The sequence below is a fragment of the Emys orbicularis genome, chromosome 13 (assembly GCF_028017835.1).
Source record: "Emys orbicularis isolate rEmyOrb1 chromosome 13, rEmyOrb1.hap1, whole genome shotgun sequence".
Lineage (NCBI taxonomy): Eukaryota > Metazoa > Chordata > Testudines > Emydidae > Emys > Emys orbicularis.
In genome coordinates this window covers 8407438-8434359 of record NC_088695.1, presented here as the reverse complement: position 1 = coordinate 8434359, position 26922 = coordinate 8407438, and the positions used below count along the sequence as shown (strand labels likewise).

Here is a 26922-nt window from a genome sequence, read left to right as displayed (position 1 = left end):
TAGGGTGACCAGATGTCCCGATTTTATAGGGACAGTCCTGATTTTGGGGTCTTTTTCTTATATAGGCTCCTATTAACCCCCACCCTCATCCCGATTTTTCACACCTGCTGTCTGGTCACCCTAGGGAGCCCCGAATGAGAGCTAAGGACACAGATCTGTACAAAACGCTCCCTGCTGCTGCTGCTTCTCCCCAACCCCCCAAACCCTGATTGATTCATGGTGTGTCCCTGCCAACCCCATCTCTACCTGTCCCCTACCCGGCTGTTAGTGCTACCCACTGCCCAGCCCCCACCTCTGCCCCTCAGGGCCTCTCCTGCAGCCCCAGGGGTTCTTCCCCCTCATCCCCGAGACTGCAGAGAGGGAGGGGGAGGTGCTTCCAGCAGCCATAGAGATGAGAAAGGGGCTGGGTAGATGGGAGTCCTCCAAGATCATAGAGACTGGGGTCCATGAGGCTAGAGAGGCTGATTTCCGTTTCCCCCCTCTGCTGTGTGTCTCAGGGACGCAGTTGGAGCCAGGATCCCCACCGCACCCGGAGCCAGGGTCGGATTCTCTCCTCAGGGATGGAGCCCGGTGGGAAAGTGAAGATCGGGGCCTCATCACCAGCATCGATAAATGTCACCTGCCCCCGGTCACAGTCCAGACAAACCCGGATCCTGCTGGGGACCCGGCTCAGGGGCAGGGGGGTCACAGGGGAGGTGAGAGCCCAGAACTGATCACGCCAGCCCTGCTCCACAGCCCAGATCCCCCCCTCAGGGCTGAGGCTGATCCCTTCCTTCCTCCTCACAGACTCTCTGGCCACCCCCACAGCCCAGTATCCCCCACCCCCCACCGCCACCTCCCAGCAATGTCTCCCCGAGGTGAATCCCTCACAGCCCAGCACCCAGGGCTCAGTGTCAAATCTCTCAGGGTTGTTGGGGAGTCGCTGCTCTGTGTCTTCCCATGTCACACTTTTCCCATCCTCAGACAGGATGAGTTCGGGATGAGCCGTCATATTGACTTATTCACATTGGCTGAAGAGAGAGAATCAGAGCGTTAGGGGCAGAGCTTGGCCCTATGGGAGGGGTTGATGGCATCAGTGACAGAATCTGCCCCAGCTGGAGAGTGAACCAGGGAATTTCCTTCCTCCAGGATTTACCCCTCAGCTCTGAATGGGGACAGCTCTGAGATGTCAGCATAGTGCAGGGGAGAGTCACGCCCCTGGCAGAGATGGGCCAGCCGTGGAGCAAATTTTAGCATTTACACTTCCTCTGTCTCCAAACTCTGAATTGTTAATCCTCAGTTGTTGGGCATTGAAGAACAGACCCAGAATTCAGTTTGCTCCTGTTCCACAGACCATGGCTCTGGCCCCCAGGGCCTCAGGCAGGGAGGGGGATGGGAGCAGGAACAGCCCTGGGGAGCTGGTGGGTAGAAGGAGTTGTGTCTTTGGCCCTGTGCTTGGGGCTGGGACACGTCAGTGGCTGTGCAGCCAGGCTGGGCGTTGTGCCCAGGAAGCTCTGCAGGTCGCACTGCACATGAAGGCAGAGGAGGGACAGGAGGAGTAGACACAATAGTGTCTGGATTTACTGCTGTACGTCAGGCCATGGCTACACCACCTCCCCCGCTCCGGATGTGCTGTGAAAGGCAGGATGCTTGTGAGCTCTGCCCTGAGCAACGAACTCCCCTCCCACGGCCACAGTCAGGGGAAAGAAGGAAAACGTTCTAACAGCAGCTGAGATTGGCACATTGATAGAATCTGAACTTCAGTTACCTTGTTGTACAGGTGGCGCAGAACTTCCCAGCCCTGGAAACAGAATCAGAGATGAGATCTGAACAAGCATATTAACTGAAATTAGTGTTGTATAGAGGGAAGTCACTTGTCCGGGATTAAAATGGACAGGTCTCTGAGAGGTTTGTCTGCTGTCCAGCACGGGTGCTAAAAGGGATGTGATTTTGTCCAGTATTGGATGGGGGAACATCACTCCACCCCCTCCATCTCTGAAAAATGGTGTCCCCCATGCGGCATGACCTCACACACACCATCACACCAATGAGGATGGGGTGGCACGGGTGGGCCCAAACCAATCCCGACAGTCTGGAAATGTCCAGTGTTCTGGGAATGACTGAGTGGCCCCATATGCGTATAAAATGTTACACTGGGAAAAAAATAAGTTCTAGAGTTCAGCATAAAGTAAACAATCCCCAAATACACGTGTGAGCATTTCTCTCTCAGTGGCTACAATTTTAACAGACTCTTTTTTCCTTAGCAGAATTTCTATCACTTTTATAATTATTAATAATCATAAATTAGACTTTCCCTTCTGACACTCTGAAGTGACATTGCAAGCCTGCGAACAAAGACCTGGTCCGGCTGCCATTCATGTTGCTGGCCAATCTCCCCTGAAATTCAATGGGAGTAGGCCTGAGGCATGAAGGGGAATTCTGAAAGGGATGGGAGCAGGGCTGAATTGAGAATAATTCAGAATTCATAAAAACAGAATTGAGGGATAGTTTCCCTCACCCAGCCCTGCAGTGCTGACCGGCCCGCCGCCCAGAACTCTGGCGGTGATTTAAAGGGCCTGGGACTCTGGCCGCAGCCATGGCGGCCAGGGGCCCTGGGCCCGTAATAATCTCCGGGCCCCAGGACAGTTGCCCCCTTTGCCTCCTCCCCCCATCCATCGGCAGCCCTGAGTGGGAGAAAAGGTTTTTGTTTTTTGTTTTTTCTCCTGTGAATATAATATAAAGGCCAGAGGGCAGCTGGGGCATAGGAGAAGATTTGATATTTTCCCTTCCAAGTTGTCCACTGTAGCAGGTTTTTGTCCCTGCAGACAGTCTAATGGGGTCAGGGGTTGCCCTCCTTAACTAAAGATAGAGAATGAACATGAACTTGTTGGCTTTGGGTACAATTTTCAAAATCCACGGAGTGCCTAGGCCCCATTTTCCAAAGGATCCTGGGAGTTTAAGTCCAGTCTTCTCTCCCCACCACCAAACTCATGTCTATGTCACCCTTCCCCCGTGTACTGACCCTGACCTACTTCTCAGGCTTTTACCTCCTTCACTGACCAATCTGTCCCATCCCAGCCTGTGCCGTTCAGTTTCAGAGTTGGTTGTGTGGCCAGCACAGATGTCTCTCTTAGTGCACTGATTCTTAGCACAAGCAAAAGATAAAGAAAACTCCCTGGCAAGCATGTGGTTTGTGGTGCAAAAATGAGCAAATGTAAATAACGTGTGTCCATTTCTTTGGCTCACATTCCTCTGCTGTCTTGTTATTTTCCAAAGCTGGATTGTTCATCTTCCTGTCTGACACTGGCAAAGACCGGACTAACTCAGCAGACACATGTTAACATACACCCCCCCCCCACACACACACACACACATCCATTGGTTCAGCCCAATGCTTTATCGGCCCCATCAAACACTGATCGCAAAGACCACAGGCCAGAGCTGCACACCCAGAGCTGCACGAGGAGCTGGAAGAACTGAAATTATTCCACCAGTTCCCAGTGTCTGTACCTGTTATTGCCTGTAAAGCTCCTTTCTCCACTCTCGCTACCCTTCTGTTGTGTTCTCTGGCCACATATTGTGTCCCTGGGGTTGGACCATTAGCCACTGTCCGGTGTGTGTGTATGATGATACAATCACCAATTACATGCACACATACTGTTTTTGCCACAGGACCCCTGCCTCATTCTTTCACTGCCCAGGATGGATGCACAAGCGGTGAGAAGTAAGGATGTACAGGCAGGCATAAAACTGGCATTTCCTAACTATCAAGTCTTCAACATTGCAGCCTTAATCATATTCTGTTCAGGGGGGTTGTGCAATATTCTGTACTTGTATCATGTCCCCTCTCGCTCCTCTCTTTGAAAGGTAAAAATTCTCAATTTTTTTCAATTTCTCCTCATGCTGATTCTCATTACCTTTCTTTGAGCCCCCTTTTCTTCTTCAGTACCCTTTCTGAGATGGGTGAGCGGTACCCAAAACAGAACTCCAGATAAGGGCAAACCACATTGATAGAATGGCTGTATAATATTTCCATGTTGTTCACCATCCCATTTTTATAGATTCTCACATTTTGTTTGATCTTTTCCCCAGAGCTGCGCAGTGAGCAGAGGTTTTTGTCAAGCTGGCCACAGTGAATTCCAGGGTGCCTTACTGAGCTGCTGATGCACTTATTTTCAAACCCTGTAATGTGAATGAGATGTTCAATTTTTTCCCTCCATGGTACGTTCATTTATCACCAGTGCATTTCATATCCCACCATGTTTACCTTTCACACAGCTTGGGGGGGGGGGGAGGAGGAAGGAGGTAGGTCCCTCTGAATGGCCTCACAGTCTTCACTGGACTTGACTAGCCAACCTCAGTTGTGGCCCCCTGGAAGAAGAATCATTCCCCACAGGGACCACTCCCGAAATCCCCTGTGCATCCCTCTATTCCTCTCCCACTCCCTAACCTTACCTCTCCCCATACTTCTCCTCTCCTGCCCCATCTTCCCCAAGGAATTCCAGCGCCCACACTGGCTCTCTCTGTGCCCTTACTGGCTTCCCTGGCTTCTCATGCAGCTTGGCTCCTGCCGTGTGTTTGGGGGGTTACAGTCAGTGTGATGGGGTCTCTATCTCTGTGTGTGACCAATGGGTGTCTGTGTGTAGTGAATGTGCTAACCCCTGCCGGCTGCCATGTACCTGTGCCATGGCTGGAGCAGCAGCTGTCTGGGCACATGCAACCCTGTTAGGGCTTCTGAAAATTGAAATGAGCAGCCTAGACATTAACCTGGTCCTGGCCCAGGCCTTTGTCCCCTCCTCCCTCTCTGAGCCTCCAGCCCCATCAGGGACTCTAACAGCATCTCGCTGAGAATCCTCTGAGCTTCAAGTGTGCACAGAAGAGCGCCTTAGGCACCCAAAATCACAACGTTGGCCACACAAACCTTTGAGTCTTTTCACCTTAGTACAGAGCCGTCCCTGCCCCAAAGAGCTAGTGTAAAATATTAACTGCATGAGAAAAAGAGACTGGAAGTCTCCGGGCAGGGGGAGCTTTGAATATCAATGCAATAGGAGCTGTAGTTACCCGGGCAGATGATGTTTCTTCTCCAGTCTGAAACGAAACACAGAGCGAGGGATGAGAACTCAGCTGAGCAAATGCAGGAACATCAGGGCTCTGGGATGAAGAGCAGCCGGCTTAAGCTGAACCGAGGCAAGAGCAAAGTGATTCAGAAGCAGGGGCACATTTTGAAGAACTAGATGAGACTCCCCCTGTTCATTCCATTGAATTTCTACAGCCCCCATTCACCAAAGTCGAGGTGCAAAGACGCAGGCCCTGTGTGACCCTTCACTAGGTCTAGGTGACCAGGTAGCATCAGTGTCTAAACATCCCAGCTCACTAGGAAACTCTGCATCTTCCTGTGGGCAAGGATCTGGCCACAGTGAGCCCTGTCTCTGCCGCCGCCAGGCTGGGTTACTGTAGATCACTGAATCCACAGCTGAGTGTGAAGGCTCCAGCTGGTACCTAATGCAGCTGCTGGCCTTGTCCAGGGCTTAGGCCACAGTGAACACATCAGGCCTATGTTCCAGTCCCTCCACTGGCTCCCAGTCCCCTTCTGATGCCAGTTTAAGGACTTGGTTTTAATCTGAAAATCAATTAAAGAATCCAGCCCCAGTGGAGGCTGTTTGTGAGATGTCCAGGTAGGAGGCTACAGAGGCAGAGCATTGTATAGGGCACCCAGGTTGCAGGGTGGGGGTGACACAGCTACCCATTAGTCTGGATTGTACCCTGGGTATGTCACAGTGACACCCTAAATTAAAGCTCACTGGCGAAGCAGGGGATAGAGATGCCAAAACCCAGTGAAAATCAGAGCGGTTGGGGACAGGGGTTCCTGCCTGATGCTATGAACTCCCCTTCGAGAGCCCTAGGTACCATTTGACCCTCCCCTCCCCTCTCCCATGATTAAAGCCAGAGCTGATTAGACTCCATGGAGAGCCCTTGTTTCAGTTCAGTGATTGCAAGAGCTGAAAACACTGATGAGCAGGTCGAGGGGCCAAGTCATAGACCTAGTGTGGAGACAGGGCTGCAGTGAACAACATGGAGATGCAGCAGCAGCCACGGCCTCCTGAAATCCCTGGGAGGTCGTGGAACCTCAGAACGCACCATTGCAGAAGTGGCAGTGGGTGGCCAGCAGCAGCCGTGAGAACAGCAATGGAGCTGAGCGGTGGCAGAGGTAACAGCACCAGAAAAACCAGCAGAACCAGCGGCAGAGGCAGCGGCCAGTGGTGGCAGAGACAGCAGCCGCAGTGAGCAAGTTCCAGAGGCAGCAGTGGCAGCAGAGGCATTGCGCGATGTCCCTCACCCCTTTTCAGGGATGGGAGGCAGTGAGCAGCCAGTGGCATAGGTGCCGACTTCCCTTCTGGCCGCTGGGTGCTGGACCCCCTGCTCCACCCCAGACCCCGCCCCCACTGCACCCCTTCCCCCAACCCCCTACCCCACTTCTTCCCACCCGTGCTCTGCCCCACATTCCACCCCTCTCCCCATGTCTCCGCCCCCAACCCACCTCATTCCACCCTCTTCCCCAAGTCCCAGGCCCCACCCCGCCTCTTCCTCACCTGCTCCCCCAAGCGTGCCACATCCCCGCTCCTCCCCCTCCTTCCCAGAGCATCCTGAGTGCCATGAAGCAGCTGTTTTGTGGCAGGTGGGAGGCACTGGGAGGGAGGGGGAAGAGTTGGTCAGCGAGGCCACTAGTTGACGAGATGCGCTGGTGGGAGGGGGGAGCTTGGCTGTGGGTGGGTGCAGAGCACCCGCTAATTTTCCCTGTGGGTGCTCCGGGGCTGTTGGCACCTATGGCCAGTGGCGACAGTGATAGCAGCAGCAAGCCAGTTGCAGACGGGGAGGCAACAGCGGATGCCTTGCTCAATGCCCCCCCCCCACACACACACCTTTCAGGGGTGGGAGGTGAATCCATATGAGGGCACCTCTGAACTCTGGGCTTGGCCGATTAAGAGCAACCAACTGTGAGTGGGCTGCAGGGGCAGGAGAGGGGAGTGGTGTGTTACAGGTCATTCGCTCATTGGATTTTCACATGGCAAGGTGGGAAACTGAGGCAAAGGACATTGCTCAGGGTTACATGTTTTCGAATCGTGGCTGTGGTGTTTTCCCAGAACAATGCTGGGTTCCCTTTGCCTTGTAATAAAAGTTTTCTTTTGTTACATCCAGACTCAGGGCGGGTGAGTGGGAAGTTTTGTGTCTTATCCTGTGTTTACACTTGCACTTTTGTCAGTAAAACTTTTGTCAGTCAGGGTGTGAAAAAAGCACGTCCCGACCGACATACGTTTCACCGACAAAAGCACGGGTGTGGACAGTGCTATGTTGGCGGGAGACACGCTCCCAGCGACATAGCTAATGCCGCTCATTGGGGGTGGTTAAATTATGCTGGTGGGAGGTCGGCACAGACCGGCTACACGGGAGACCCGATTGCAGGGCAGCTGCAGTAGTACAGCTGTGCCACTATAAGCCTTAAAGGGGCAACTACAGAGCATTAAAGAGGCCCAGCAGTTAAATTTTCCCAGATTATTGGGGGGGGGGGGTCTCAAGTGTTTTCTGGTTTGTGTTGCTAAGAGGAACCCTTGACATTGAACCCAGCCCGTGTTGCTGCCGACTCCACCTGGCAGAAGGGCGAGAGATCGATAGGTCCAGAGATAGTTTCAACCCCACGGAAAAGGCTGCATTCGAGAAACAGAAACACTTACCAAGTTCTCTTTGAAGATCATCTAGGTACCACAGAATCAGAAACAAACACACACTAATTAAGTGCTTCTCTTCTAGGATGGAATCAACCCCAGCCTCCCATCATGCAGCCTGTCCCTCACAAACCCATTGATCCAGGCTATGGGCAGGGAAACAACTGAGGTCTGGGGAAAAGAGTCCCTTTCCAACCCACAGGCAGGGCACGGAGCACCTGTGAAGTCCCATAGGGTGTGGCTACACAGCAACTGAATATCCCCAATTGACCCATGTCAGCTAACTAGGCTCATAAGACATGGGCTGGGGGCCTGCATAATTGAGGTGTAGACGTTTGGGCTCATTTTGTGAGTATACTAGAGTAAAGTATCAAAAAATAATTGATTATCTGCATGGACTTACACTTCTGAAAGTTTTGAATTCCCAAGGGAATTAGGGCCAGGTTTTTAAATGTAATTAGGTTCCTAACTCCTATTGATTTCAATTGGCATTAGGGGTCCAATTACCTTTAGAAAGCTACCCTTAGAGTCCATTCCCACTTCCTTGCATATTATATGTTCCCATTCACTTTTCTGGGAGCGTTAGGTGTGAACGGAATGTAATATTGGGTCCTAAAATTATCAACATTATTCTTTTAGTGATGTGACTTGTGCATTTAGAGTTGGATCCTACACTCGTTGAAATCAAAGGCACAGCTCTAATTGATGTTAGTGGTGCAGCATCAGGGCATGCATGTTTTTCTCATTTAAAAAATAAAACACGAGGAGACAAATTTGTACAAAGTTTTCCTTGTTGGAGAAAAGGGCACAACACTTAATGATTTCTGGATCACGTTTCCCTAAAAAAACCCAACCCATTTAATAAATATAAATTATTATTAGGAGCATTTTTCTCTTGGATATACGGTTGTCTGAGTTTTGTAAAAGTTATACACAATGTTTAACTTTTCAGACTACCTGAGCGGGGTGGGAGAATGGGGAATTTATCAGGCTTAATTTCATTCCAATTTCCTTTTAACATTAAATGAAAAAATAAACAACTCATCCTCAAATATAATTACACACAAGATCCACGTTGGACCAAATTATTTACTTGTCAGATGAGGCAAGAGGACATTTGAGGGCACAGAGTCCTCCTGGTCCCCCATGTCACGGTGCCTCCAGCACCATGTGGATTTCACCCTCAGAGAAAATATATTTCAAAGAACATTTTCTTTCTGATTTCCTCTTACCCACATACTGAATAATTATCAATACATTATCACTGATATTTCATGTGATTTTCAAATTGAGATCTCTTTAATAATCATCATCATAAATAATAAAACAACAAACAACTTAATGGAAAAGGGTCTATGTGGAGAAAAACTGAACTTACTGATTTCTCTACGATGTTTCCCTAAAAAGAAATGAAATAAAGGAAACAGACGTAAATACAAGTTATTTAAGAATATTTTCAGTTAATGGAGATTTAAAGGAGTGTTTTCATGATATGAACACCTGGCCCCTAAATACCAAATATTTCATTCATGTTTTACTAACCATGTGCCCACACTAGAGTTAAGTGTCCAACAGTAACTGACTACTTTCAAGGATTTACAAATGCAGGAACACCAGGGCTTTGGGATGAAGAGCAGCTGGCTTAAGATGAACCCAGGCAAGAGCAAAGTGATTCAGAAGCAGGGGACACATTTTGAAGAACTGGATGAGACACTTCCCTTCATTCCATTGAATTTGTACAGCCCCATTCACCCAAGTCAAGGTGCAAAGACTCAGGTCCTATGGGATCCTTCACTAGGCCTAGGTGACCAGGTAGCATCAGTGTCTAAACATCCCAGCTCACTAGGAAACTCTGCATCTTCCTGTGGGCAAGGATCTGGCCACAGTGAGCCCTGTCTCTGCCGCCGCCAGGCTGGGTTACTGTAGATCACTGAATCCACAGCTGAGTGTGAAGGCTCCAGCGGGTACCTAATGCAGCTGCCGGCCTTCTCCAGGGCTTAGGCCACAGTGACACATCAGGCCCATGTTCCAGTCCCTCCACTGGCTCCCAGTCCCCTTCTGATGCCAGTTTAAGGACTTGGTTTTAATCTGCAAATCAATTAAAGAATCCAGCCCCAGTGGAGGCTGTTTGTGAGATGTCCAGGTAGGAGGCTACAGAGGCAGAGCATTGTATAGGGCACCCAGGTTGCAGGGCAGGGGTGACACAGCTACCCATTAGTCTGGATTGTATCCTGGGTATGTCACAGTGACACCCTAAATTACAGCTCACTGGCGAAGCAGGGGATAGAGATGCCAAAACCCAGTAAAAATCAGAGCGGTTGGAGACACGTGTTCCTGCCTGATGCTATGAACTCCCCTTCGAGAGCCCTAGGTACCATTGGACCCTCCCCTCCCCTCTCCCATGTTTAAAGCCAGAGCTGATTAGACTCCATGGAGAGCCCTTGTTTCAGTTCAGTGATGGCAAGAGCTGAAACCACTGATGAGCAGGCCTAGGGGCCAAGTCATAAACCTAGTGCGGGGACAGGGCTGCAGTGAACAACATGGAGATGCAGCAGCAGCCACGGCCTCCTGAAATCCCTGGGAGGTCACAGAACCTCAGAACGCACCATTGCAGAAGTGGCAGTGGGTGGCCAGCAGCAGCCGTGAGAACAGCAGTGGAGCTGAGCGGTGGCAGAGGTAACAGCACCAGAAAAAACAGCAGAACCAGCGGCAGAGGCAGCAGCCAGTGGTGGCAGAGACAGCAGCCGCAGTGAGCAAGTTCCAGAGGCAGCAGAGGCATTGCTTGATGTCCCTCACCCCTTTTCAGGGATGGGAGGCAGTGAGCAGCCAGTGGCATAGGTGCCGACCTCCCCTCTGGCCGGGGACCCCCTGCTCCGCCCCAGGCCCCGCCCCCACCCCTTCCCCCAACCCCACCTCTTCCCACCCCTGCTCCGCCCCCCCATTCCACCCCCTGCTTCGCCCACGCCCCACCTCATTCCACCCCCTTCCCGACGTCCCCAGCCCCACCCTGCCTCTTCCCCGCCTCCTCCCCCAAGCGTTCTGCATCCCCGCTCCTCCCCCTCCTTCCCAGAGCATCCTGAGTGCCATGAAACAGCTGTTTCATGGGAGGATGGAGGCACTGGGAGGGAGGGGGAAGTGTTGGTCAGCGAGGCCGCCAGTGGGTGAGATGCGCCGGGGGGAGAAGGGGGGAACTTGGCTGTGGGTGGGTGCAGAGCACCTGATAATTGTTCCCCGTGGGTGCTCGGGGGCTGTCGGCACCTATGGCCAGTGATGACAGTGATAGCAGCAGCAGCAACCAAGTTGCAGAGGTGGAGGCAGCAGCAGACACCTTGCTCAATGCCCCCTCACACACACACACACACCCCTTTCAGGGGTGGGAGGTGAAGCCATGTGAGGGCACCTCTGAACTCTGGGTCTTAGCTGATTAAGAGCAACCAACTGTGAGTGGGCTGCAGTGGTGGGAGAGGGGAATGGTGTGTTACAGGTCGTTCGCTCATTGGATTTTCACATGGCAAGGTGGGAAACTGAGGCAAAGGAGGTTGGTGTTTGCTTAGGGTTACATGCTTTCGAATTGTGGCTGTGGTGTTTTCCCAGAACAATGCTGGGGCCCCTTTGCCTTGTAATACAAGTTTTCTTTTGTTACACCCAGACTCAGGGCGGGTGAGTGGGAAGTTTTGTCTCTTATCCTGTGTCTACACTTACACTTTTGTCAGTAAAACTTTTTTCAGTCAGAGTGTGAAAAAAGCACGCCCCTGACCAACATAAGCACCGGTGTGGACAGTGCTGTGTCGGCGGGAGACACGCTCCCAGCGACATAGCTAATGCCGCTCATTGGGGGTGGTTGAATTATGCTGGTGGGAGGTCGGCACAGACCGGCTACACGGGAGACCCGATTGCAGGGCAGCTGCAGTGGTACAGCTGTGCCGCTATAAACTTTAAAGGGGCCACTATATAGTCTTAAAGAGGCCCAGGAGTTACATTTTCCTAGATTACTGGGTGGGCTCTCAAATGTTTTCCGTTTTGTGTTGCTAAGAGGAACCCTTGACATTGAACCCAGCCGTTGTTGCTGCCGACTCCACCTGGCAGAAGGGCGAGAGATCAACAGATCCAGAGATAGTTTCAACACCACGGAAAAGCCTGCATTCGAGAAATAGAAACACTTACCTAGATGATCTTCAAAGAGAACTTGGTAACACAGAATCAGAAACAAATACACACTACTTAAGTGTCAAGTATCAGGGGGTAGCCGTGTTTGTCTGGATCCTCAAAAACAACAAGGAGTCTGGTGGCACCTTAAAGACTAACAGATTTATTTGGGCATAAGCTTTCATGGGTAAAAACCTCACTTCTTCGGATGCATAGAGTGAAAGTTACAGATGCAGGCATTGTATACTGACACATGGAGAGAAGGGAGTTACTTCGCAAGTGGAGAATTAAGTGCTTCTCTTCTAGGATGGAATCAACCTCCCATCATGCAGCCTGTCCCTCACCAACCCATTGATCCAGGCTATGGGCAGGGAAACAACTGACGTCCGGGGAGAAGAGTCTCTTTCCAACCCACAGGCAGGGAGCGGAGCACCTGTGAAGTCCCATAGGGTGTGGCTACATAGCAACTGAATACCCTCAATTGACCCATGTCAGCTAACTAGGCTCATAAGACATGGGCTGGGGGCCTGCATAATTGAGGTGTAGACGTTTGGGCTCATTTTGTGAGTATACTAGAGTAAAGTATCAGAAAATAATTGATTATCTGCATGGACTTACACTTCTGAAAGTTTTGAATTCCCTAGGGAATTAGGGCCAGGTTTTTAAAGGTAATTAGGTTCCTAACTCCCATTGATTTCAACTGGCATTAGGGGTCCAATTACCTTTAGAAAGCTACCCTTAGAGTCCATTCCCGCTTCCTTGCATATTACATGTTCCCGTTCACTTCGATGGGAGCATTAGGTGTGCACGGAATGTAATATTGGGCCCTAAAATTATCAACATTATTCTTTTAGTGATGTGACTTGTGCATTTAGTGTTGGATCCTACACTCGTTGAAATCAAAGGCACAGCTCTAATTGGTGTTAGTGGTGCAGCATCAGGGCATTCATGTTTTTCTCATTTAAAAAATAAAACACGAGGAGACAAATTTGTACAAAGTTTTCCTTGTTGGAGAAAAGGGCACAACACTTACTGATTTCTGTATCATGTTTCCCTAAAAAAAAAAAACCAAACAGACAAAACAACAAGAATTATTATTAGGAGCATTTTTCTCTTGGATATACAGTTGTCTGAGTTTTGTGAAAGTTGAACATTGTGTATAACTTTTCATATTACCTGTTGGGATGAAACTTATCAGGCTTAATTTCATTCCAATTTCCTTTTAACATTAAATGAAAAAATGAACAACTCCTCCTCAAATATAATTACACACAAGATCCACGTTGGACCAAATTATTTACTTGTCAGATGAGGCAAGAGGACATTTGAGGGCACAGAGTCCTCTTGGTCCCCCATGTCATGGTGTCTCCAGCACCATGTGGATTTCACCCTCAGAGAAGATATATTTCAAAGAACATTTTCTTTCTGATTTCCTCTTACCCACATACTGAATAATTATCAATACATTATCAGTGTTATTTCATGTGATTTTCAAATTTCTCTCTCTTTAATAATCATCATCATAAATAATAAAACAGCAAACAACTTAATGGAAAAGGTTCTATGTGGAGAAAAATTGAACTTACTGATTTCTCTAAGATGTTTCCCTAAAGAAATAAAATAAAGCAAACAGATGTAAATATAAGTTATTTAAGAATATTTTCAGTTAATGGAGATTTAAAAGAGTGTTTTCATGATATGAACACCTGGCCCCTAAATACCAAACATTTCATTCATGTTTTATTAACCATGTGGCCACACAAGAGTTAAGTGTCCAACGGTAACTGACTATTTACAATTCTGGAAGGATTTACAATTCTGAAAGTTTTGAATGCCTTATGGAATTAGGGTCTGATTTTTCAAGACATTTAGGAGCCTAACTCCCACTGATTCCAGGGAGAGTTAGCAATTATATACCTTTAAAAATCTAGCCATTAGAGCCCAATCCTGCTTCCTTGTATTATCTCTCACATTCCCATTGGCTTTGCTCGGAGCTGTGGGGGGTACAGACTGGAATTTCTGGCCCTCAAATTATCAGCATTATTTTTTTAGCGATATGACTTGTGCATTCAGTGCTTAATCCTATACTCATTGAAGTCAATGGCAAAGATCTAACTGATGTTAGTGATTCAGTATCTGGGCTTTCATCTTTTTCTGGTTAAAAAACTCCACCCAAAAAATTCATAAATAAACAAAGAAATACCCTTATGAGGAGACAAATTTGTACAGAAGTTTTACTTGTTGGAGGAAAGAGCATGACATTTACAGGTTTCTCTATCCTGTTCCATTAAAAATAAACAGAAATAAATATAAATTCTTATTAGGAGCATTTTTGCCTTGGTTCTACAGTTGTCTGCATTTTGTGAAAGTTGCACAGTGATTATACAATTCATGAGCCGTTGATGGGTTTCATATTCTCAACACCAGGAGAAAAAGTTTTCCCTTCTCCATCTCTGACTTCTTGTTTCTCACCATTGTCAGAACTCAGGTTAAGGCTCAGAGCTCATGTCTATTCAGACCCCTCTTTTCTACTGTGTATATTTTTTTAATATTACCTATTGGGATGAAATTTGCCAGGCTCTGTCTTATTCCAATTTCTTTTTAATAGTAAATGAAATCACAGACAACTGCTCTCAAAATAAAAATCACACACAATCGTTACTGGGGCCCAACTCTGTACAAAATATTTACTTATCAGAGGAGGGAAAAAGACATTAATGAATTCCCAAAGTCCATGGGGACTGAGGGGGGAATAACTGCACAGCTGGGGGGAAAGTGGGCAGAAAAGAATGAGGAGTGGAGAAGGTTTTGGGTCACTCTCCCCTCCACCCCTTCCCCAAATGTTCCATTCAGCTTAACTCAGGCAGTTCTGGGGGAGAAATATTCTGTGCCTGTAAAGGGCTGGTGCAGATCACTGCCCCCTGGAGCAAATGGAAACCTTAGTAATGGTTCCTTCCCTGTGCTGCTGAGGGGAGCGCAGTGCAGGTCTGTGCTTTCCCTGCTTGACCTAGTGTAAAATTTCATTCTTCCCTTTTTTCATTTATTAGAAGAAAATTTCTTGTTAATTTCATTAAATTTCCCACTGTGACATTTACCTTTTATTTTAAATAGATAAACAGTGAGGCCAATGAAACCAAACAAAACCAGGAGAATCACACTCAGAGCCACCATCCATGGATTCACCCTCGGGAAAAAGAAATCTGAAAAATAAACCCCCAGGATTTGCATTAGTTTGGAAGCAGGAATAACACTAATTTTTTCTCTATTGCACTTAACTACGTAAATAGTCCCCAGCAGGACGTATGTGAGATAAGAGTGAAAACATGACCCCCTCTCTGCTACACAAAAGACCAAAACCGGATTGTAAAAATTACCCCAATCAACACAGCTTTAGCACTGATCAACCTGTGAATGAACAGGCCTGGTTTGATTCATGGTATTCAGAGCTTTATTGAGTTCAGGGGCAAATTCTCTGCTCACAAAACCGCATTGACTTCAGTGGAGTTAAGACAGCAAACAATTTGGTCCTCACTGTTCAGCAACATTCAGAAATTGCAGGAGTAATTAGAATATTTTGGTGAGTCACTAATAATTTCCCCAATTATTTTGATGAATCATAATCGCAATTAATCCAAACATTAAGTGCTGAAAATTGATTCATCTTCTTTTGCCGTTCTTGTGTTTACAGCATTTAAATCATCTAGCCAGGGTGGGCATTTCAAACATGCCTAAGGCCTTCTCCACACAGGATTTGTGCACTGGTTTAGTGAAACTGGTGTAACACTCATGCAGTCGTTGTTACATTGATTCCACAGCTGACCACGTAACAGGACTGCCCCAATTTAACTAAACTGGTTGACAAAACTTTAAATTGTAAATCAGCTGAATAGTGTCCTTTATCCATTTAGTATCAATCAGTAAGGAAAGCTAAATACACAGGACACTCTGAAATTGAAATAAGAGCATTCAAACAAGGGGTTTCCTCAATAACACAGTAGATAATCAGTGCAGCTTTTCTGTGTAAACAAAGGCAAAGTGAGTTATGAGCACAACTGCCATTGAATGTCAACAGAAACAAGCCCACATAATTTGGTGACATTTCACTTATTGAAACGGTAGCAACCAAACCATAGTGTAAAAATTTCTACAGTCACAAAATCACTGTGGTGAAGTTAAGTTTTTAGGAACAAACTCTTTCAAGGTTTGGTGAATATTTCTTCTCAAAATCATACTTTTTTTTTTTTTTTTTTTTAAGTAAGAGTTTCAGGAGTATCAGAGTTAAGATTAAATTTACATGAAACCCAAAACTCTGATAAAACTGAATCTTCAAAATTAAGGCAGATTGCCTGAGTTGTGACCTGTTAAGGTACCAGTTTCTGAACTTCTTTGTTTTTATGTAGTTGTAAAATATGCACAACAGATGCTTCAGTTCTTTGTTTTGTTTTGTTTCCGATTAAGGTGATTTAAGCTTGTGGGTTTAGCTGGTAATTGACCTGCTATATAAACTGTTGATTCCTTTTCTTGATTGAGAAAGGTGTTCCTGATCCAACAGGACAGGTTCTGGTTTGAACATTCTTTTATAATAATAGAATTTTCTGTTTCAAACAGGCCACTATCCCCTAGGGATTTTGCTTCAGAGAGTGATGGTAATTCTTGCCCACTGAGATCTCTCCATAGCACCTTGGGCTCTGGGTACCACCCAGCCGATTGACAAACCACCCGGATCCCTCCATCCTGGTGACTCTCCACAGAGATGAGAGGATTGGAGCCCAAAGCTAGAAGAAAATTACATCAATGTGTGATTAAATCAATGGGGTAATTTAAAAGCTAAAAGGATGAGTGATAGATTGTGGATCCCTTACTCCCACTAGAGATCACTTGATCATGTAGAAGGGATAAATGAACACTGGAATTTCTGAATTCCCAATATGCATGGACACAGGAATGGATGTGAACAAATATTTAAAATAATTTCACTGAATAAGTGTCCTCTCCACCCAAGAGCAATGGAGCATTGAACAAATTTGGAAATCTGGCCACTTCATTTAAATACCTAGTGGGATATGAATTTTTCAGAAATCCAGTTTTTAGTATATTGGATAGACATTTTGTTTGTTCTATTTTTGAATAAATAAATAAATCTAACTGGCTCCATGGTTACTGTGTCAGAGCAGCAGGAGACAAACACTCGGACTCATCCACTAACGGTAAATACATAATGTCTCCCCCCCCGCCACCATCTTTATGTGGCCTCAGCAAATCAGAAAGCTACAACTGATTTTGACTGCACCCCAACTAACTACCAGTAGTGACCATGTCAGAAGGCCATGTAAACCTGGCAGTCCCACCTTAGCCACGCCTCAAAATGACTGCAGAGAAATTGGAAGACCATGGGCTGTCCACACTTGAAAGGCTACAGCAGCACAGCTTCACTGCTGTGGTGCTTCAGTGTAGACACTACTTACATCAACAGAGGACTTCTCCTGGTGTCGTTGATAATACACCTCTTTGAGAGGCAGAAGCTAGGCTGACAGAAGAATTATTCTGTTGACCCCAGCGCTGCCTGCATGAGGACTTAGGTCAGCTTAGTTTTGTCACTCATGGGGTGACCTACTTTTCTAGTATAAACCAGGTCCATATTTGTCTAGAAGTCTTTTCCCTCCTTTCTCTCCCTCCTTTTGAAGTCAACCAAAAACATCTTTTGGGCAAGGAAATCTCTTGACCATTCTGAAAATGTCTTTAATAAAACCTTGGGAAAGTTTTCAGCATATTTTCCAAAGTGTATGAATGTGGTGATGTGCTGAAATCTAGTCACACTATGTTACTCTAAAATAATTCACAAGTTGCTAGTCACAGTTTTTGCAGTAGGAAAGAATAAAACCTGCAGACCATAATAAGATAATATAGACAAGAGCTGCTGACCTGCTACCTTCAGTTCCAATATGGCTTCTTCATAAAAAACATCATCTTTAACAAAGCAGTGGTATTGGCCTTCATCTGAGCTTCTGATATTAAGAATCTGCAAGGAAACATTCCCATCCGTGATGCCATCTTTCAAAAGCTCTGTCCTTCCATGATAGTCTGGCATCTGCTCTCTATACTGATCCTGTCCATCACGGTACAGATGCGCAACTGCAGAGAACTGAGATCGGAACCACCTCACCTCCATATTCACAGCACTCATCCTGGGGGACAGGTGACAGGGTAACACAGTGGCCTCACCCACAACAGCAGTGACAGGGTGACCAGGTCCGGTCACGCTGAATTGGGCTGTGAAATACACCAAAGCAAAAAGAGAAGAAGCTCAGAGGGAAAAAATATATATATTCATGACTGATTCAATAGGTTCAAAAAGTTTCCAAAAATTCAGCATGAGGCAGACACCTGGCAATCAAATTTCCAACGTGAACATTGAAATTTGGCACAATAACAACCAAATGAAGGGGGGGGGAGGGGAGAGTTGCATTAAAAAGTGACAGGCCAGCTCAGATATAGGTGTCACTGGTAACCCCCCTTATATTAATTTGACATGCCATAGAGCCATTTCAGTGCCCCGTGAACGGACAGAGTGACCTGAGCATATACACTGTATGCCTGAGCTCTATGATCTGTTCCTGCCTTCACTTTATTTCTGATGTGATTCTCAGCATTGATTGATGAGAAGGGTGAAAAGATGAAATCCTGACTCCATTGAAGTCAACAGAAATCACCTAGAATTTCACCCTAATGTTTTGGGACCCAGCTTCTTTGGAGACCACCACCTATCACCTCGTATGAGGATACAATTTTCATTGAGATGAGATGAGGTTCTTGAGTTTTACTCCTTTGCCCCCCACCCTCCACCTGTTTTTAGTGAGACGGGGTCACTGCCAGGACATTTTCAGTAAAGGGTCTTCAACTCTGGGACTCACTTGCCTTGGCTTCACTGACCTCAAATCACTTCAGCTTTAGGCCAGGTTGCCTTGGTGTCTGAGAAAGGATTGGGTCACAGAGGATGCGAGCATATGAAGTAGGATGCTCAGCATGACCAGAGGTGCGTAGGGCAGCCCAGAGTGAAAATGCCAACGTAAGGGAAGGCTGCAAAAAGGAGAGAAGATTCTCCCAAAACTGGTGGTTTACACTATAGTTAGAGTCACCAACCAGTCACAAACTGTGCTCCTGATCCCCCACACTGGTTATCAAGAAAAGAAATCACACAGCCCCCTTTACTGCATTCCAGTCTCTGGCTCCCAATCAGCAAATAGGTTCAGTACAGTGAGAAGTTACTTAAAAACTCTATTCACTTTACAAAATGTTCCTTTAGTTCCCCAAACGACCAGACACATTACCAGATCAATACTAGTTTGAATCTTACCCAAAATACCATGCTGCTAGCCAATCCTTTAGTATCTAAATCTAAAGGTTTTATTAGAAAAGAAAATGAATGAAAAAGAAGAGAGTTGCTAAATGGTCAAAGCAGTCAGATACTTTCATATATATATACACACACATATATATACAGAGAGAGAGAGAGAGAGACTTCAGAATCCATATATCAGGTTCTTAGCAGCACTGGTGAATTTGCTAGCTTGCAAAGTCCCTCTGGAACACATCCAAAGCTTGGATGGATCTATCAGTCCTTTGTTCAAAGCTTCAGTTTGTAGGGAAGTTACTCCAGAGGTGAGAAGCAGGACTGCAGACAAAATGGAGAAGATGCAACTGCCTTTTTATATCCTTTGCCATGTGGCGTGTACATCCTTTGTACCAAACACAAACTCACAGCACATAGGCATGAAAAGGAACTTGGAGTCCCCTGTCCATCGGCATGTCTCCATAGGTGCCGATTCCGTGGGTGATCTGGCGCTGGAGCACCCACTGGCAGCCAAATTCCCCGCCCCACACCACCTCCTCCTCCACCTACCTCCCAGCGCTTGCTGCTGCCAAACACCTGTAGCAAGCTCTGGGAGGGAGGGAGAGGAGTGGAAACGTGGCATGCTCAGGGGAGGAGGCAGGGAAGAGGCAGGTCTGGGGCGGGAATTTGGGGAAGGAGTTGGAATGGGAGAGAGAGGGTGCGGGGTTGAGGGGGACTTTGGGGAAGGGGTTGGAATGGGGAAGGGAGGGGGCAGGGCAGGGGTGGAGTCGGGGCGGGGGCAAGGGGGGGGGGGGGTCAAGCACTCACCGGCACCAGTAGAAGTCGGCGCCTGTACATGTCCCTACACGTCCTGAAAAACAACAAGGAGTCCAGTGGCACCTTAAAGGCAAAGATTTATTTTGGACATAAGCTTTTCCCAAATAAATCTGTTAGTCTTTAAGGTGCCACCGGACTCCTTGTTGTTTTTGGGGATACAGACTAACACAGCTACCCCTCTGATACTTGTCTACATGTCCTGCTGACTCATAGCCCTGGGCTTCTCTCAATGGTTCATTCTACAGCAGACTGGATAGTTCTGATGCCGGTCTGCTGGGGGCGTCACCCAAATGTACAGCACAAGTTTGACACAAATATACCATACATATTTATATCTCACCATACAAAGATGATAGATACCTATAAACAAGCTGATCATATTTAGTGGAAAAGGCATGATTTGCTGATACCTTACAATAGAATCATAGAACTGGAAGGGACCTCGAGAGGTCATCAAGTCCTGCACCCTGCACTCATGGTAGGACCAGCACTATCTAAACCATCCCTCACAGGTGTTTGGAGATTTTTAAGAGCAGGTTAGACAATGATGGAGATTCTACAACCTCCCTAGGCAATTTATTCCAGTTCCTAACCACCCTGACAGTTAGGAAGTTTTTCCTAATGTCCAACCTAAATCTCCCTTGCTGCAGTTTAAGACCATTGCTTCTTGTCCTATCATCAGAGGTTAAGGAAAACAATTTTTCTCCCTCCTCCTTATAACAACATTTGAGGTATTTGAAAACTGTTATGTCCCCTCTCAGTCTTCTCTTTTCCAGACTAAACAAACCCACTTCTTTCAATCTTCCCTCATAAGACATGTTTTCCAGACCCCTAATCATCCTTGTTGCTCTTCTCTGGACTCTCTCCAATTTGTCCATAACTTTTCTGAAATGTGGCACCCAGAACTGGGCACAAGACTCCAGTTGAGGCCTAGTCAGCGCAGGGTAGAGCGGCATAATTACTTCTCATGGCATATCTTGTATAAGATTTATTGTGATTTTGTAATATTGGTATCAATGCTATTATAAATGGTCACCCATATTCCATACAGCCTCACACTCAGATACTATGATGATATAAGTACCTAGATAGATAGAGAAACTGAGTTGCCTCATATGCAGCAGGTGGAGAATTGGGGAGGAAGTGGAGACTTATTTACTGATATTGAGCCAATCTGAAATTTGTTGTAGGGGTGGGTTTGGGGTTTCTTTGGTTTTGGTTTGGGTTTTTTTTCAGTTTTGTACAAAGGAGTGGAATAGGCATGATTTATAAATCACTACAATTAAACAAATCCTACAAGCAGCAGCAGGACCAGTGGGATTCCTACCTGATTCCAGCTTGTGAATGGGATAAGTAATGAAGAAAATGATCAAATTAGGCAGAGAGGCGCTCAATGTAGAGCTAGGACAGAATGAAAGAACCTTCATCTTCACTGTAACTTGATCTGGACAACAGGATAGGGAAGAGAAAAATTGGTTACTAAAACATGTTTTGCATTCAAATCTGATTTGTTAGAAAAAGGAACTATTATCTGTAGTTAGTGAATTGAACTGATTGTTTCTGGTCACCGTGTCCTTCAAGATTTTAGAGCTGGTAGATCTCATCCTCTCACACCTTGTTTTTATTGATAGGTTCGAAGTGGAAAACGAACTTACCTGATTTTTCAACTCCGAATGGACAAGTCATTGAATTGAGCTAGTTGGGTACATTGAAATGAACAAAATATTTTCTCTGTACCTGCAGAAGAGGCTATTGCTGTCAAAAGCTGGGTGAGCCCTTCAACAAATTCTGCTTCCAGGTGCTTAGCCAGTGACTGCCATCACTTCACTGATCTGATTTTCTTTAAATTTTTTGAAGCTTGAATATATATATGCCTTAGCATCAGTTGTCATAATTTTAATTTGAAAGATAAACCAGTATTTAATTTAAATTAAAAAATCCAAGTGAAAGAAAAGCCTCTGATTTAATTTTTTGAAATCAGTTTTTAAAGATCAATTTTCATCCACCCTGAGTGTCTGACATTTCCTTCAGACCCTTATTGCCAAAGAACTGCAGCACTTTGATGAATTAAATGAATAGGTGTGATACATTGGTTTGTGTAGATTGGATGAATTATTGCAGAAAACTGAAATTTGTTTGTGCCTTTCCAAAACAGAGCAGCAGCACTGCCAAACCCAGTATTCAAAAGTCAGTGTAACCCCCACACTAATGTGTTAGGTGTGTGTGGTATTGTATGGTCTTGTGTTGTCTGCAGTGGCCCTTGAACAGTTTTTACAGTGGGGGTGCTGAAAGCCAGTGAAAGTGCTCCCAAAATTTTTACCTCGTGCCCCCTTTACCCCTGTTCACACCCCACACGCCCTCCCCTCAGAGCTGGGGCTGGGAGCAGTGCTGTATCTCCAGAAGGGTGGGGCCCAGACAGGGGTAAAGGGACTGAGGCTGGAGCCACAGCTAGTGGCAGGCAGGAGTGGATCCCCACGTGCGGGGCCAGGATTGGAGCCCTGGGACCAGGAGCGGAGCCCCGCATAAAACTTGGGGACACTGTACCCCCCCACACACCCCTACTTCCCGTGCCTATGATTGTCTGTCTTGTAGCTTTGATTAGCTGTAAAACTGCATAATTGCTTAATTATGGGAACATATACAAGCTGTACATTTTTGTGGGGTGTTTTTTTCTTTGTGCTTTAGAATATTTGTTGCTTTATGAAAATCAAGACAAAAAATCCTCCCCCGCCCCCCGCACACACACTTAAAATAATAATCACAAAATGGGTCAAAAAAAGGTATGTGTTTGACTTAAAATAAATATTTTAAATATATATTTTGAGTTCTTATTTTTTGCCATTTGGTTTCTGAGCCTTGAGGGTACACTCAATCTTAAACTTTCCCCTGCAACTATAAAAGCGAGACATTTATTTTTTACTTTAAATGAAATCAAATATTCTCACAAACTCAAAACTAGAACATTAGGGCTTTCAGAAAATTACCAAATACGGTGAGACTTAAAATAAAAATCACAAATAACTATGAGAGTTGACAATACAGAACCTGGTCAAAAATACTTAAACAAAAATGATTTTTCAATAGAATATGGCTTTTAGAATTCTTTTTAAAAACTGATTTTTCCTATTATTTTAATGTTTCTAATTTTTCAACAAAATGATGCTAAATGAAAAAAATATTTCAGATTGATTCAGAATAAGAAACCCTAAACAAATGGAATAAAAACATTTTATTCACCCATCCCTTATCCTGTCTCACAGGAGAAAAGGGAGAAAAAATGAAAACTAAAATCTAATATTTTGTGCAATAATACATGATTAAAAATTTAAAAATAAGCAAAATGTTTTAAACAAAACAAAAACATAATTTCACAACAATACTGCCATTTTTAAATAGCTGTACTCCTATAGGTTTCTTCATGATATTGCCCCTTGAATGGCTTTCCACACAAGAGGAGATAATCTGTTACACAATATATAAATTTCCCTTTTTTAATATAGCCTGAAGTCCCTACTCAGTGACAGTCTTGAACACAAGATCAACTTTAGGCACGTGCTTAATTCCCACTGAAGTCAGAAGGAGAAAAGGAGGCTGTTTTCTGTTTCAATTGATTCGGAGCATGATTTTATTTTTTACAAGAACAAAAGGATTCACCCCGCCCCCCCAGTCAAGAGGCAGAAAACTGCAATGACAGCACAGGCAGAAAACTAGATTGATAGCAGCTGGGTTTGGTGCAGTAAGTTTCCTGTATTCACAATATAGGCAGTTATTTGTTACAAATCTCCCCCAAGAACAGTATTGAGACCACTGTTCTTGAATAAAATTCAGCAAAACAAATAAATGACTAATTCAACAAGCTGTAAAGGTCACGTTACATTGCTATGAAAACAAACTGCAACGTATTTGACAGTACATCACTTTGAATGTAGATATACTGTCAAGTTTCCATAAAGAGAGAAACAAATTATCACAGGATTATTTACTCCTTGTGTTTTTAAAAAACTGTCCAAGCAACAAGTATCGAGTATTAGACGTTATAAACAGTCCTTCTGAAGCAAAATTCACCCACCTGATTGGGTTTTCTGAGAAGTTTAAAATCTTCCGGGTGTGGTCAGACTTCACTCCTTTGGCTGGGATAGTTACACGTTCATTGACTGTTCCCGTTTTTCACGCATGTTGCTCAGCTAATTCTGGCGATCAACCAGCTGCAGTTTTGTCTCATGGCTTTTCCGCAGAACGTTGTTAAATGAAATGTGTTTTTTTCCCGAATTGATAAACCTGCGCTCGGCTCGCAGCGTTCGCCTGGGGAAAGTGAAAGTAACACTGTCGATTCACTCATTCCAAACCCTGTCACGTGGGGAGGTTCGAGTTTTCTCTTAAAGAAACAGCCCCAGCCCTGCTGCACCGCAAGTGTGTGGGAAACCGGAACTTTATGTTAACAAAAGGGGCTTTGTTGTTGGTGTTGGGGGGGATGGGTTGCTATTTAGTTTATTAGATTCAGCAAAAGCAGGAAGAAGATTCTCTTTGAAATCATGACTGGATTCAGGTAACTAGGACACCTGAACAACTGAGTCTGAATCCAGTCGTGATTTCAAAAAGGAAGTTCCGGTTTCCCACTGAAGATCGTGACCTTCCAAAACATCAAGTTCATCAGAAATGATTGGCTGTGCTGTTGCAGCCATGTTGGCCCCGGTCTATTAGAGAGACAAGGTGGATGATGTGAGATATTTTATTGGATCAACTTCTGTTGGGGAAAGAGACAAGCTTCCCAGCAACACAGACCTAAAGAAGAGCTCGGTGCAGCTCCAAAGCTCGTCTCGACGAACAACAGGAGTTGGTCCCATAAAATATGTTATCTCCCCCACCTGGTGTAAGTTCATCAAAACTCAAACTTCTGAAAACCAAGAAATACAGAGTTAAGGTACAGGCCAGTGCAACCTTAACCCTGCTGCCATGGGGCTGTCACTAGTCACTGGGAAATGATCTATATGCCCCCAGCTGTATTCCTGGTGTGAGGTGTAGCTTGACCAAATGCTGGAGGAATTAACTGGAGCAGCTTGGGAGAGCTGTGACTCCAAGATGAGGGGATAGGAAATTAATTTGAGGGCTTTGTGCTGTCACACAGGAGCTGCATCTTGCCAGAGCCCATGGCCCTCCCACAGCCCTCTGGCCACTCCTGGCTCACCAAGGGGGGAAGAGGGCCTGGGGACAACTCTAACTGTGATTCCAGGCAGAGGTGAAAGTAAGCAGAGGGACTTACCGGTACACCAGGTCCCTCCTGGGTAAGGTGGGGAGGTGCCTCTGGCCCCACCGAAGGGGCAGGGCCTCGGGTGGAAGGGGTGGAGCTGGGGACCAGACTCCCACAGCCAGCCCTTCATGGCTGCCATTGCCACAAAGCTGGGAGCCCCGAGCCCTTTTAAATTGCTGCCCCCACCCTCCCCAGGGCAGCTGCCCCTTTCGCTTCCCCACATTGGTGACCCGGCCTGTAGGGTTTGGCAGCTACTGGACCCTCCCGGCGGGGCCACCGATGGGGGCGAGCAAAAGGGGAAGCGATGTTAAAACCCCCCGCACTCCATTGACGTTGGCCATGTACGGGCCGGTACCGACAGCTGGTTCTTAGCGGTACGCTATACTGGCCCGCACCGGCCCACTTTCACCTCCGATTCCAGGGGCTACGTAGGCACCTGAAAACTCTAGGATTTTTGCAGATAAGATAGGAATTAGTTGACAGGAGCCCTGTATCTAATTCCTATATAAAGAAAGAAAATACACCTCTACCTTGATATAACGCTGTCCTCGGGAGCCAAAAAATCTTACCGCGTTATAGGTGAAACCGCGTTATATCGAACTTGCTTTGATCCACCGGAGTGCGCAGCCCCGCCCCCCCAGAGCACTGCTTTACTGCGTTATATCCAAGTTTGTGTTATATCGGGTCGCGTTACATCAGGGTAGAGATGTATATATATATACAAATTGCAATTAAAGCTACATTTTGAGTTTATATGTAAATTTAGAACAATCAGGAGATAATATTGCAAAATATTTCCAATCCAAGCCTTGAGGTCTCAATTCTGGAGCTTTACACAGGTATCAGAAATGCACATTTGATACTTTGTACACTATCTTTTGTAGAGATAAATAAATCTGCTTAATTTCTCTACCAGACACATTCTATGTTACTGCCATTATCTACTCTGTTTTAGTTAATTGTTTTTCACACCACTAAAAATGTATTTACTTAATTTTAACATATATGACTAAGGGTTTTTTCTCTTTTATTAGGAACGGGAATTAATTTTTCTAATTATTTTGGCATTTATGTTTACTCATCACAATTATGTATGTGACTCACTAACTTTTGACTCCATCGTTGCTATTAGTATCAGACTTGGAACTTATATTTTTGTATGAATTTTAAGTTATTTTACAGATAAAAATACCCTTTGTAAATGAGCAACATGCATCTGCACAGTGTCTCAAGTTATGTGTTTAGCTATTTTAAAAAATAAAACCTGTCACTGCTAAGGAGAGTAGAAGCTAAATTTACATTCTAGGAGAATACTATTAGTTGATTGTACCATTTTAAGTAGTGAATGACAAAGCACAATATTGTGGAAGAAAACTCAGTCTTCACTCTTAAGTTGTCAGTAACAAGTCAGAGACAGTTTATTTTCAAGAATTAAATTTAAGCATAAGAGAGAAATAAAATTATGAAATGTGCAGACCAGTAAAAAAACCCCTACAATAACAGCAGTGCAATCCTTAACCAACTTTGAAAGAATAAAATTACAGAGAACATAGGTGCCTTGCTCATTTCAACAGGAAGTAACAACAATAATACAAGTGTGTGTTGGGGGGAGAGTGTGTGTATTCGGGGAGTGAGAGACAGTGTGTGGGTTGTGGGTGTGT

At 45.6% G+C, this 26922-nt stretch overlaps 1 protein-coding gene across 1 annotated transcript; it reads right to left on the bottom strand.

Annotated features, from left to right (window-relative positions):
* Positions 1–493: 493 nt before the first annotated feature.
* Positions 494–24181, bottom strand: LOC135887650 (butyrophilin subfamily 1 member A1-like). The gene is made up of 9 exons (XM_065415371.1): positions 24083–24181; positions 21341–21457; positions 17769–18116; positions 16340–16621; positions 14942–15046; positions 13433–13453; positions 12880–12900; positions 5041–5067; positions 494–996 (listed from the first exon to the last, which is right to left on the bottom strand). The coding sequence occupies exons 2-9, from the start codon at positions 21438–21440 to the stop codon at positions 494–496; spliced, it is 1407 nt and encodes a 468-aa protein (XP_065271443.1). The 5' UTR covers positions 21441–21457; positions 24083–24181.
* Positions 24182–26922: the final 2741 nt, after the last annotated feature.